Below are 13,963 nucleotides of genomic sequence, written 5' to 3'. Positions count from 1 at the left end.
CAAACAAACCCCAAAACAAAACAGAAGAGATACTACAGAAAGCAATTTAAGCATTTGGGTAAACTTGTACCATCTGTTGAGTGAAAGAAAACTAACCAAACAGGTATGCAAGTTGTCTCAATCTGATTTTTTAAAGAAGAGAGCCCTCACAGGAAGAGCAGGACGCAGATGTTAAGAGTTATCTCTGGGAGATTCTTCCTTATCTCCCTCCCTCCCTCCCTCCCTCCCTCCCTCCCTTCCTTCCTTCCCCCTCTGTCTTTCCCTCCCTCTTTCCCTCCCTCCCTCCCTCCCTCCCTCCCTTCCTTCCTTCCTTCCTTCCTGCCCCCTCTGTCTTTCCCTCCCTCCCTCCCTCCCTCCCTCCCTCCCTTCCTTCCTTCCTTCCTTCCTTCCTTCCTGCCCCCTCTTTCCCTCCCTCCCTCCCTCCCTCCCTCCCTCCCTTCCTTCCTTCCTTCCTGCCCCCTCTGTCTTTCCCTCCCTCCCTCCCTCCCTCCCTTCCTTCCTTCCTTCCTTCCTTCCTGCCCCCTCTGTCTTTCCCTCCCTCCCTCCCTCCCTCCCTCCCTCCCTCCCTCCCTCTCTTTCGATGAGCATCTAAGGATGAGTCACTCAGGAACTACTATGGTGAGGTGGCCCTCGGGTCACCCCCTGGTAGCAGGGAAGAGGGAACAAGTAACACTAGCAAACAAGCTAGTCTTAGTTTATTTTGCCAAGTCTTTAAAGAAGATATCATAATTTTACAAGAAATCACTCACAACTAGGTTTCTTAGAAAGGAAGCGGGCCAGGTAGTTCCTCCGTCCTCCTCACCGAGAGCTCTGGGAGCTGAACACAGTGGTGGCCCCTGCGCTTGGCCTCGCCCATCATGCTTTTCCACAGGGAGCTGAGCTCCCATCCCATCCTGCACAGGATGCTCTAGAAGGCCTTCCTAGAAGATCACGAGTCTCCTTGAACTTGAACTTGAATCCTGAGCTCAGTATGGAGCCATCAGTGGTTGAGCCTGTTCTCAACCTGGTCCTCTCATCTCTCTGGGACTCAGGGACAGTCAGGGAGCAGCTGTGGGTGGCAACAGCAGAGGGTGAGAAAGATGGACTTGAGGAGGCATCCCACCCACCCCCAGGGCTGCCTGGGGGAACATTTCAGCTTCTGCCAGTCAGTCAGCTGTCCCAGCTCAGAAACTGGCAGGTGGCAGCACGACTACCCTCTGCACCCTAGCACTATGCACTTAGTTCATCGCGTGATACAGGTGCCACCTTGTGCTTCACGAGCTGAGGGTGCCAGTTCTGCTGTCCACAGCGCCATCGCTTTTCCTCCAAAGGTGAGATTGGTTATTATGCTGGCATCTCCCATGGTGTAAGGAGTAACCCTGCTTCTGTTTGTCTCTGTAACACATCACCCGGCGCAAGTCCCAGCCTGTGTTTCTAAGTCTTCAAGCCTGGGGGTACAGCTCAGGCAGCAGACTGCCTGGCAAGTGCAAAGCCCTGAGTTCAAACCCCAGTACCTCAAAATAATACACATACATATGCACAAACACACACATATATGCACACACTCACAATTTTGTTCAAATTGCAGACAAAAAAATCTAAAGTTAAAAACAAAGGCCACAGCCTAGTGATTAATGCCTGAAATGAGTATTATTACAGATTATGTCTGTGGGTCTAGAAACCTTCTTGACAGATGAGAGGCCATCTTTTATCTGCCTACTATCTAGACCCCTCAGCCCCACTGTGGGTAAGTTAAGAAGATGCCAGGTGAAGGAGGCAACATTTCTAACCTCTGATGACTTCTGAGTCAAAGAACACCCAACTCCTCAGAGAGATGAGCTCAGATATAGTTGAAGGAAAAGTATTGTAAGCAAGGGATAAGAAACACCACGGAATCGCAGGGGTATACATGAGCAAAGCAGAACACGGAGATAAAGAACAGGAGATGAAGCCAAGGAGGTTGGGGGAGAAGGAAGGACAGCCTGCATGCACCTGGGGAAGATCTGGTTTCTACTAAGCTGGAAGTGGGGAACCTCGTGGAATTGCAAGTAAGGAAAACAAACTGACCTGATGGACATTCCAACAGGCTTACTTGTGAGGCTAGGTGAGATGCACAGGGAGGAAGCCAAGTTAGCAGGTTATTAAAATAATGGACACAAAAGGTAATGGGTGAAGGATTGACCCCCACCTCATTGCTTCAGGCCCGTACAGACTGCAGGCCGGGACCTCAATCTGCGAACCTGCTTTGATATGCAGGCAGGACAGCTCACCTAGGCCCAACTGTAAACAACCCTTTGTGAGCCAAATGGAAAAGCCCCACTTGCTAGACCTAGTGGCGCTTTCAATAACCTGCCTCCTTGCTCAGACCCCATAGGAGTCTGGTCCCAAATTCACCCCCTCGCACAACCTCCAAACCCACAGGAAGTTCTGTGTCCCTTGCTGCTCCTCAACAAACAAACAGTCCTCTCCTGTTGATGATGGAATCTGGCCGGTTCCTATCCTTTTTCGTCCTCCATTTTCCCAACAATAATCACCTGGGCAAGGATGGTATTTTGGATACAATTTTAAGGTAGACTTGTTGAGAGATCGGTACAATGCCATGTGTCCTGGTCTGTATGGTTTGAAGGATGGAAAGGAAGACAATAAAAAGAAATGGGAGGTTTGGGGGAATTTTGTTGGGGACTTACGCTTGATAGGCTTGTAAACATAACTAACCTGAGACACCCAAGTAGCTATATGGAGATGTTGTAGGTCTGCAATGGAGAAATCTGGAGTGAACATTTTAAACTTGGTCATTTGGCTTATGGTTGTTTAAGTATGAATCACTGTTATTAGCAACTGACTCACTGAAGTTTGGTCCTCAGGGGCAAATGTCTGATTGTCAGGTCAAGCTCCTCAAGAGGTGTCTGGATCAGTCTGCCCCCTGACCCTGGGACCCCCTCCAACCAGGCAGATGTCCTGAGCTTTTGCTGTAAGCCTGGTTGATGTGGCCCTTCATCTTGGATTATACTACCAGCCCTGGGACCAGCTCCTCCCAGCTGAGCTGAAATTAGGTTCCTTCCATGGCTCTACAGTCTCTTGTTACCTGGAGCTACTCAAAATATGTCTGATCCTCTTGCATACAAATCCTTCCAGTGACTTCTTTGTTTCTCCAGAACAAAGGAGTCAACAGTAAACTTAACAATTTTTTTCGAACTTGCATTTTTTTCTTTAATTTTGGGACAGGGTCTTCAATCTTCCTCAGCCTTCTGGGTGCTGCGATTCCAAGCATGTACCACTCGTCCAGGCTCTTGAAATTGGGGCCTCCATGTTGTCTCTGAGCCTTTTCATCTCAAGGCTAATGTTCTACCACTTGAGTCACAGCTCCGCTTTTGGCTTGTGGGTAGTTAATTGGAGATAAGAAAGAGTATCACAGACTTTCCTGCCCTGGCTGGCCTCGAATCGCGATCCTCAGATCTCAGCCTCCTGAGTAGATAGAATCACAGGAAGGAGCCACAGGCATGCAGTAAAACTCTTATTCTTTAAAAAAGTAATCATAAAGTGAGACACTGCCAGTATGATGAAAGACCGGGTGCACCCATGACCAAATCCCACATTACTCTCTGCATCTGTGTGCGTGTGTGTGTGTGTGTGTGTGCTTCTGTGTGTTTTAGATCAACCCAGGACCTTGTGCAAGCTCTGTCACTGAGTAACACCTCCGGCTCCTGCTTATATATTTCTGTGGATAGAATCTCAATGCAGAAGAAACCTTGGTGGAAGCATGTATGGAGTAGTTGTGCTTGGGATTGAATGTAGTGGAGATGTGCAAACTGTTTTTTTTTTTATGATGTATGTAACTGGATATTCCATCTAACCTCTCTAAGCTGATTTCCTGGTGTGCAATATAGGAAGGATAATTAGTAGTTACTGAATTGTTGTGGAGAAACTTCCTGAGGCCTTGGCACTTGGAGTACTAGAGTTCTGTGTTTTCTCACACTCCAGCTCACAGGCGAGAAAACAGGGCCTGGAGAAACGTGTGAAGTGTTCCCGGAGACCGCCGGCTAGCAGCCAAGCAGCCCTTCCCGGGCTGCTCTGTGGGCGCTCCCAGCAATCGGTCTTGCTTCCCCAGATCAGAACCCCAAGTTCTGCAAGTGACCATCCGACTTGGGGGAGCTCAGACCTAGGGAGCCGCCAGACGGGACAGGTGGGAAGATGGTAGGCACAGGCCGTCCAGAGGTCATTGGAGGCGAGAGGTCGTTCATACTTCCCTCTTAGCCAGGAAGAACCTCCCCGCCCCGGTTGCCATTTGCATTCCAAGGCCGCCACCTCAGTAGCTCCAGCCCCTCCGCCCACGGCTCGGGACGCCCAGGGGACCCGAGACCGAGGCGGGCCCTGGGGGGAGAGGGGCGAGGGCGCGGTGGGCGGGGCCGGGGGCGCAGTGGGCGGGGCCGGGGGCGCGGTGGGCGGGGCCGGGGCGCGGTGGGCGGGGCCGGGGGCGCGGTGGGCTGGGGGCGGGGCCGCGCCGCGGACAGGTGGCCGGGGGCGGGGCTGGGGCTCGCAGCGCTCTCAGGGGGCGTGGCCGGGCCCCGGGGCGTTCTAAAGGGGCGGGGCCGGGCCGGGTGTTCCGGTCTCGGGGCGTGGCCTCCCGCCCCCACCCCCGGCAGGTGCGTCCGCGGGCTCGGGTTTCACTGAAACAGATGCAGCCCTGGGAAAGCGAGCTCGGAGGCTCGGACCGGGGCCGCGGCGGAGGCGGCCGGGCGAGGCTGTCTCGAGTGCGGCGCTGAACTCCTGGCCGGGCGCTGGGACGGCCGGGAGGCGGGATGCGGAGTCCGGGGGCGGCGTGGCTGCTGGGGGGCGCCGTCCTGCTGGCGGCCTCCGCCGCCGCGCTTGAAGGTGAGGGGGGACTGGGCGGCCGGGGAAGGCGGGGAGGGGTCCGCACCCGGGGCCCGGGCGCCCTTCGGGGGCCCCTCGGCCCTGACCCTCCCCTGGGCGCGTCCGTCCGGGCTTCGCTCGGGACCCCTGCAGCCCAGGCCGTCGGCGGGAACCTCCGCGAGCGGCTGGGGTCGGCGGAGCCCGGCCGGGGCCGGTGTGCTCCGGGAGCCGGTTCCCGATCGGGGTTCTCCCAGCTTCCCCCCCCCACCTGTGGGCGAGGGGAAGCTGGGGGGGGGGTCGGGGTGGGGAGGGCCCGATCGGGGGCCCCCCGGGGACGGACCGGGCTTCCCTTTCCCCCGGGTCGGTTTTCTTTGCAAACACGAGCTCATTAGCGGCTTTCCTCCCGCCCTGGCGGATCCCTCCGGGTCGCTCCCGCGGGGCCCCCGGCCGGGCGAGGCCACGGTTAGGGTGGGAGTGGAGTGGGTGGGACCCTCGCTGCTGGTCGTCCCCCCCTCCACCCCAATCAAACAAGTGGAGCCCCTAGCGGGGTGGGGGGTCTGCCCATGGGGTTTAGGAGGCGCCTGCGTTCCTGGGACCCGCGGTGGAGTTGCAGGTGGAACGCACCGGGTGGCGGCCGCCCTGGGAACCGGGCCGCGCGAGGGTGCGGCCGGGCCGGGCCGGGCCGGGGCGAGGCGGGGCTGCTCCAGCCGACCGGGCCGCCGAGTTCCCGGGGCGGGCGGGCGGCCGGGCGGGCGGAGGCCGGCGGGCTCCGGGTCTCCACGGGCGGCGATCGCGGCGGGCTTGGGGGCCCAAGCGTTACAAAGGTTTCCCATTTCCTTGCGAAGTTTGCCTGTTTGCTGTAAAAGACAGTTTCTTTTTATCCTTTTCATAAGGACGCTGTGAAAACAAAACAAAACAAAAACCCGAACCAACAAATCATGCTGCAAATGTGATTTTTTTTTCCAAACTCTATCATTGGTATACATTCTTATAGGTCAGCATCAGAATGAAAACATTTATTTCCAGAAAGTATTGAAACGAACAACCCTATGTACCTATGTCTTTCTTTTCTTTTCTTTTTTAAATTTAAAATTGTTATTATAAAGGTACAGAGGGGTTACAGTTACATAAGTCAAGTAATGAGTATCTATCTTTTGGGGCCATGTCACCTCTTCCCTCTCTCTCTCCCAGGTTTTCCCTGCAGTCTCCACCCACAAGTTGTATAGTTCTGTTTTGTTCACCCTGCCTGTGTCTCTTAAAGTTAGAAACTTAAAACTTGGAAAGAGCGAGCTCTTGGTGCAAGCCTATAATCTCAGCTAATTAAGAGGCAGAGATTAGGAAAATAATGGTTAGAAGCCCAAAGGGCCAGGAGCCTTGAGTTCAAATCCCAGTACTACCACACAAGAAAGTATTCAGGAGCAAAGGTCAGTATGTGCAATGAGTGGATGACTCAAGACTTTATGGTTCAGGCAGTTCAATTAGGAACTGCCCCTTAAAGATTTGGCTCATTCTTGTTTAAAAAGTGAAGAGCTGGGCAAGGAGAGATCCCCAAGCGAGGTGAGTTTGATTTAACAATATAAAAAGAAGTCCTAGCCAGTCACTGGCGGCTCATGTTTTTACATCTAGCTACTCAGGAGGTAGAGATCTGAGGATCCCAGTTTGAAACCATCCTGCACAGGACAGTCGGTGAGACTCATCTCCAGCTAACCACCAGATGAACACTAGCCTTAAGCAAAAGCAGCTCAGGGACGATGATTGGGCCCTGATTTTAAGCCCTGTGATGGACCAAAATAATAATAATAGTAATAATAAATTATAAAAAGAAAATAAGTCAGGTTACTTGTTAACCAGAATTATTTAATATTATACCTTGGTTTTTGCCCTTGCATACTACTGATCCTTTGCATGGTAACTTTCCTGAAGAGTTAGTCATGTTGCAGAGCCCTGGGGTACAAAACGAGTTTTCCTTCTGGCTGAAACTAAGTTGGAATTGTTAAAGCCTTTCTGCCACAGGGGTGGGGGGTGGGGGGGGGCTTTGCTTATCTAACCCTTTCCATTTGTCCTTCTCTATGTTTGTCAGCTTGATAAAGGGTAGAGTGAATTTGATTTTCTTCCCCAAAGCTCCCCCCCTACCCCCCAAGGCTGCACCCCAGAATGGAACTCAGCCTAGGATAAGCTCACTTTACAGTAGGGAAGACATGAACTGGGAAGGGAACAAGGCCTCTCATGCAGTAGTAGTGGACGAGAAACATTTGTGTAAACATCTTCCCTCTGTCTCCCCCTGACCATAGAATCTTAGTGGTGAATGGGGGAAGGTGCAGGTGATTGGACTGTCCCATAGCCTCGAAGGCTATTTCTAGCCATCTCCTTATCCCCAAAGCCTTGATAAATGGCACATGAAGACTTGAGGAGCAAGGAATTGCCCAGGGTGAGGTGCTCAAAGGTAATGTGCTATTGAAATCACTTTCTTACTGTGCACCAAGTGAAAGGCTAGGACAGTCCCCTCTAACAGTCACTATTCCTTTTTTTTTTTTTTTTTAAGAGGCTGAAATTGCTGTTCTCTTTACAATTATTTTTAAATTGCAGAAGTAGTAGCTTGGTGTTGGTGGCTAATATCTGTAATCCTAGCTACTCAGGAGGCTGAGATCTGAGAAACTAGGCTGGAGCAGAAAAATCCAGGAGATTTTTATCTGCAATTAACTGCCAATGAATGAGCAAAAAGCTGAAAGTGGAGGTTTGTGGCTCAAGTGATAGCACACTTGCCAAGGGGAAAAGAGTAACAAGAGCCTGAGGCCCTAAGTTCAAGCCCCAGGCCTGGCATAAAAGAAAAATGACAAAAGTAGTATGTGAAGCGAGGTGCTAGTGGCTCACTCCTGTAATCCTAGCTACTTAGGAGGCTGAGATCTGAGAAGCGTGGTTTGCAGCCAACCAGGGCAGGAAAGTCCGGGAGACTCTTCTCTCCAAATAATCACCAGGAGACCCAAAGTGGCTGTGTGGCTTACAGTGGTAGAGTGCTAGCCTTGAGCAAAAAGAGCTCAGAGACAGCGCCCGGGCCCACGATTGAGCCCAAAAAAGGATGCATTTCTCATTACTGAGAAAAGTTCAGTCAAATCACTCCCAAACCTTAGTACCCATGGGTAATTACTGCTAACATTTTGGGCTATATCCTTTCCTGTGGTTCATAGACCCATGCATAAGATATCCCTAAATCTTTCTGTGTAAATGTGGAATTATACAAGATGATCAGTACCATAAAACAATATGCACAAAACATTTTATGTGTGTGTATGCTGGTCCTGGCACTCGAACTCAGGGCCTGGGTATGTTCTCTAAGCTTTATTTCTTAAGGTTTAATGGTCTACCATTTGAGATACAGATCTACTTAGGGGTTTTTGGGGGGGGTACTTAACTGGAGATAAGAGTCTCACAGACTTTCTTACCTGGGCTGGCTTTGAACTGTGATCCTCAGATTTCAGCCTCCTGAGTAGCTAGGTACAGGTATGAGCCACTAGTGCCCAGTTCATAAAATATTTTTTAGTGACTTTAAAAACGGTGCCTGAAATTGTAGCACTTGAGAAACTGGAGTGGTAGGAAGATTATAAGTCTGAGGTCACCGTGGGCTACTTAGTGACACTGTTAAAAAATTAAATTAAAGAATACAGGAGTTACAGGATGATGTGTCCTATTTTTAGTCTTCTGTTGGTAGATATATGGGGTACGGAAGAGGGAGAGATCGGGTGAACGTGGGGACGCCACTCTGCATTGGCACACAGTCCCCTTTGCTTTTCTTGTGTTACTAATTAACTTTACTGGATAATGCCTCCTGCACACTGTGTTTGACTTTGTTATGGTTTTATTAGCTGGGCAAGTATTGAGGAACACCGCTTCATCCTGAAAGAATGCTTAAGAAATTGACTAACAGGTATGGCTAGGGAGGGCTATTCAGCCATTGAGACTGTTGATTTTCCAGCCTGTAGCTCCCAAGGAATCGGGAGGAAAAAGAACATTTAGGGCTAGGGGATGTTAGGGAAGAGAGGTGAGGAGAGAGTTAACACAAAGTACTTTTCTTATACTTGGTTTGATGCGGGGGATAGAGGGCTCACTGTCAACTAGAATTCAACAGGACTAGAATGCGGCCCTGTCACTTTGTTTTTACCTAATGAATCTATCCATGGTCAGCATATAGAACTCTGCCCATACTTTTGTAGTAAAACTTTCAATGTACCTTGTTATTGAAGCATCTATTTGTTTATTTATTCTGCCAGTACTGGAGCTTGAACTCAGCATCTCAAACTCTTGCTTGGCTTTTCTAGTCAAGGTTGGTGCTGTACCACTTGAGCCACACTTCTACATCTGGCTTTTTGCTGAGTAGCTAGGATTATAGGCAGGTATGAGCGACTGACACCTGGCTTATAGTTCCAGGTTGTTTTGTTTTTTTGCCAGTCCTGGGGCTTGAACAGGGGGCTTGAGCACTGTCCCTGGCTTCTTTTTGCTCAAGGCTAGCACTCTGCCACTTGAGCCACAGCACCACTTCTGGCTTTTTCTGTGTATGTGGTGCGAGGAATGGAACCCAGGGCTTCATGTATACTGAGGCAAGCACTCTACCGCTAGGCCACCTTCGCAGCCCCTGTGCTGTGTATTGTTGCATGCGTGGCAAGCATTGTTGATCATAGTCGTAGATCGTGTCCTATGTATTTAAACTTCTATGTGTGGTTAGTGTCTGCTCAGCAGAAGATACTTTCCCTTCCTGACAGCTGGAAGCAGAGACACAGTAGTTCGCTAGCGAAGGTCTGTGAGTTGGGGCGGGGGGCGGGGGATGTGTAGGACACTAACAAGGCCAGACCCTGTGCACGGTGCTGAGACAGCCTGGGAACTTCCCATAGCATCTTTTATTTTTTCTTTTATCAATGCTCCAAAATGCAGCTAATGTGAGTGGTATTTTTCACAGACCATTCAAGTTTGTTTTGAGAAAAGTAATTTTTTCTTCTCTCTTTGTGCGTCCTGGGGCTTGAACTCAAGAGTCTGGGCCAGTGCAGCAGCAGTTGCTGCTGCTGCTTCCTCTTCCTTTCCTTCCTCTTCCCCTTCTTCCCTTTCCCCTCCCCCCCCCCCCATTCCTCAGATCTCAGCCCCTGAGCCGCTAGGATTATAGGCGTGAGCCACTGGCTCCTGGTTGCTTATCGTTGTTAACACCAGACTCATAGTATCAGGGAAGCAGAAGTTGTTGAAACCTTAACATGCTTGAACGTCAGGATACAAATTTGGCCAGTTTCTTTGAGGCTGGAAGTCTTGCCTGGCATCTGGCCTCCATGGGAAGGGCTGGAGGAAGCCAAGAAGAAGGGAGTCCCTGCCCTTGGTAGGGGCATCCTTGTGGGTAGAGAGGGAATGTCCCTTGTGGTCCTGGGATCTCCCAGGGCTGAGCTCCAGGCCCGGGGATGGCTGACAGCCAGGCTGGATCGTGGCTGAGGGCTACAGTGGAATCGAAGGCTGTTACTAAAGGAGAAACAAGGAAGCCGATGTCAGGGATGAATCCCACCCTGTAGAAAACAGTTACTGCGCAACACTAAAATAATTTCCCCTAATTGACCCATCAAAGCACTATGGAGTGTCAAAAGAATAGTTGAAAACAAATGGTGCAGATAGTTTTTAGTTTTATAAAGTTAAATACAAATATTGCCTCTGTGTGTGTGTATGTGTGTGTGCGCGCGTGTGTGTGCGTGTGCTCCCGCGCGCGTGCTAGTACTGGGAGCTTGAACTTGGCTTTTTGCTCACAGCTAGTGCTGTATCACTTGAGCCTCATCTCTAGTCTAGCTTTTTTTTTTTGGCGGTTGTGGGGCTTGAACTCAGGGCCCGGGCACTGCCTCTGAGCTTTCTCGCTCAAGGCTAGTGCTCTACCGCTTTGAGTCACAGCACCACTTCCGGTTTTCTTGTCGTTAATTGAAGATAAGAATCTCACTGACTTTCCTGTCTGGGCTGGCTTTGAAGTGCAGTCTCAGATCTCAACCTCCCTGAGTAGCTAGGATTACAGGCATGAGCCACGGGTGCCTGGTCCAGTCCAGCTTTTTGCTGGTTAATTGGAGATAGAATACGGAGGACTTTTCTGCCTGGGCTGGCTTTGAACTTCAATCCTGGAGATATCTTCTACCTGAGTAGCTGGCACCTGGCTACTGTTAATCATTTTCAGGTTCACAGGAAACAGTGTTCGGTGTGAGTCCCATAGCTTCCCAACTCCATGGTGATGTAGGTGGTACAGTGCTTTGCCTGGCAGCTTGTATGAGGTCCAGGGTTCAATCTCCTGAAACCGCGTCACTCTCCTCAAGAGGCACCATTACCTGAAGGAAGCATTACCCAGAATGCCTTCACACCACTCTCCTAGTGTGTTTCTGTCTTCATCGTAAGTAATTGTCATTGGAGCACACGGGCCTTACTTGCTAGAATGTCAGCAGCGGTAATCACTTCTTGCCCGCCTTTCTTCAACAGGAACCAACCGAACATCTAGGGGAAGAAGCCTCATTGGAAAGCACAATGGCCTCCCTTCCGTCACCGTGGAAGGAGTTAAAGGGGACCCGGGCTTGTCTGTGGATGAGTTTTCTACCGCCGTGCTCACCGGGAAGCTGACCACCATCTTTCTTCCCGTGGTCTACACCGTCGTCTTTGTGGTTGGCTTGCCCAGCAATGCCATGGCCTTGTGGGTTTTTCTGTTCCGGACGAAGAAGAAGCACCCGGCGGTGATCTACATGGCCAACCTGGCCCTGGCAGACCTTCTGTCTGTCATCTGGTTCCCCCTGAAGATCGCCTACCACGTCCACGGTAACGACTGGGCGTACGGGGACGCGCTGTGCAAGGTGCTCATCGCCTTTTTCTACGGCAACATGTACTGCTCCGTGCTCTTCATCACCTGCCTCAGCGTGCAGAGGTACTGGGTCATCGTGAACCCCATGGGGCACTCCCGGAAGAGGGCTGCGCTCGCCGTCGGCGTCTCCCTGGGAATATGGCTGCTGATTCTGCTGGTCACCATCCCCTTGTACATCATGAAACAGACCGTGTACATTCCCGCCCTCAACATCACCACCTGCCACGACGTGCTGCCCGAGGAGATGCTGGTCGGGGACATGTTCCACTATTTCCTCTCTCTGGCCATCGGAGCCTTCCTGTTCCCGGCCTTCCTCACGGCTGCGGCCTACGTGCTGATGATCCGAACCCTCCGCTCTTCTGCCATGGACGAGAACTCAGAAAAGAAGAAGAGGAGAGCCGTCAGGCTCATCATCATCGTCCTGGCCATGTACTTGATCTGCTTCACTCCGAGCAACCTTCTGCTCGTGGTGCATTACTTCCTGATTAAAAGCCAAGGCCAGAGCCATGTCTACCCCCTGTACCTGGCCGCCCTCTGCCTGGCCACCCTCAACAGCTGCATCGACCCCTTTGTGTATTATTTTATTTCCAAAGACTTCAGGGATCACGCAAAGAACGCGCTGCTTTGTCGGAGCGTTCGCACTGTGAAGAGGATGCAAATATCCCTCACCTCAAAGAAATTCTCCCGGAAATCCAGCTCTTACTCTTCAAGTTCCACCAGTGTTAAGGCCTCCTACTGAGGTCTCTCCATAGCTGGAAGTTGTACAGTTGGACGTGAAGTCTGCTTCATGGGGGGGGAGATGGCAGTTGTTTTCTAAGCAAGCCAGTCTCTGCACAGACCGTGTGTACACAGGATTGCTCAGACCTTCCCCGCAGAGTCCTCAGAGGAACAGTCAGCGCCAGAAACCCAGCTGCTCACATCTGACCCAAGCAGACTTTTCAGGAGCCCGGTGACTTGCCAAGACCCACAACTGCCGCGAAGACTGAGTTCCTAGCAGGACCTACATTTTCCACATCGGAAGAGGTCCGTCCATTCTGGCCATGTTAGGGCTTGGGGGCCTCCAGAGAGCATCTGACGTGACTTCACAGGGGAGGAAGATGAGGATGCTGACTCCGATTTCCAGCCAGTCCCGGTGAACTCGGGTTGGATGATGGGGTCACTTGTTCAGTGCTTTGCATACCGGTATCATCTTATTAAGAGACTGGATTCTGCCAGGCACTGGTGACTCAGGCCTCTCAGCCTAGCGACTCAGGAGACTGAGATCTGAGGATCACAGTTCAAAGCCAGCTCAGGCAGGAAAGTCTGTGAGACTCTTATCCGATTGCCCAGTCAGAAAAGCTGGAAGTGGAGCTGTGGCTCTGTGGTAGAGAGCTAGCCTTGAGCTGGGGCAAAAAGCTCAGGGACACTGCCCAGGCCTTGAGTTCCAGTTTCATGCGGGTCACAAACACAACCCCCAAACCGTGTGGGTTCCTCAGCTTCAGTCATGAGGCGCAGATGGGAACCCCCTTTACAACCAGCTTGATGTTTATGTGGACAGAGGTGTGAGATCTGCTTTTCTGAGCAGGACTTCCATTCCAGTAGCCGTCAAGAATATTTTGTGTCTCTTTATGTTCCTGTTGACTTACAGAGATTGTCAGTTATTTCTTTATGAATCCTTTGAATTTTGTGTTTATCGTTATTCAAGAAAAATGCAAGGATCTTAAGCATATGAAGACAAATTTTGTATAATTGTTTTGGTACTAACTTCATTCAGAACAATAGAATGCTTTGTAATCAAGAATAACATTTACCACTTAGTATTTTTTTAAAACATTGTTGAAATATTTATTGTTGGTTTTGTTCACTTGCAACCAAATAGGATTTCAGAGGTCTCCCAGTGCTTGAGGCCCTTCTTGTTTGAAAAATACGAGTTCACAACACATCTAAGGTGGTTGACTCCAAACTGACTTTATATGCCTGTTGTATTTGTACCTTTAGAAAAGTTATTGTATGATTGACTTATAAATAACATGACTTTTTTTTTTTTTTACAACTTATTTCTAAACTGCATGTTTTGTTTGTTTGAAAAGTAGGGAGTGGGGGAAAATCTTGCAGTGGTCATATGTAAAAACATTTTTTTTTTTTTCCAGCACTAGGACTAGGTTTGAATTCAGGGCCTAGGACTTGCTAGGCTGGTGCTATAGTATTTGAGCCACATGGTCAGCCGGAGTTCGGTCCCACACTCCTTCAACCCCTTCCCCCCATTAGAGATGGACTCTAGCAAACATTTTGCTTAGGCTGGCC

The 13,963-nt window shown here is 50.7% G+C and overlaps 1 protein-coding gene across 1 annotated transcript; it reads left to right on the top strand.

Moving 5' to 3' along the window:
- The first annotated feature begins 4,739 nt into the window (after positions 1-4,739).
- F2rl1 (F2R like trypsin receptor 1) lies at positions 4,740-12,985 on the top strand. Its single transcript, XM_048368445.1, has 3 exons — positions 4,740-4,843; positions 7,870-7,883; positions 11,305-12,985. The coding sequence occupies exons 1-3, from the start codon at positions 4,779-4,781 to the stop codon at positions 12,417-12,419; spliced, it is 1,194 nt and encodes a 397-aa protein (XP_048224402.1). The 5' UTR covers positions 4,740-4,778; the 3' UTR covers positions 12,420-12,985.
- The last annotated feature ends 978 nt before the right edge of the window (positions 12,986-13,963 follow it).

The sequence above is a fragment of the Perognathus longimembris genome, chromosome 19, assembly GCF_023159225.1.
Source record: "Perognathus longimembris pacificus isolate PPM17 chromosome 19, ASM2315922v1, whole genome shotgun sequence".
Lineage (NCBI taxonomy): Eukaryota > Metazoa > Chordata > Mammalia > Rodentia > Heteromyidae > Perognathus > Perognathus longimembris.
Note: the sequence above shows the minus strand (reverse complement) of the source record. Positions and strands in the feature narration are given on the sequence as shown.

What these genes read in the sequence shown, in the direction of transcription:
- F2rl1 (XM_048368445.1), top strand. Translation starts at nt 4,779, where the DNA reads ATGCGGAGTCCGGGGGCGGCGTGGCTGCTGGGGGGCGCCGTCCTGCTG.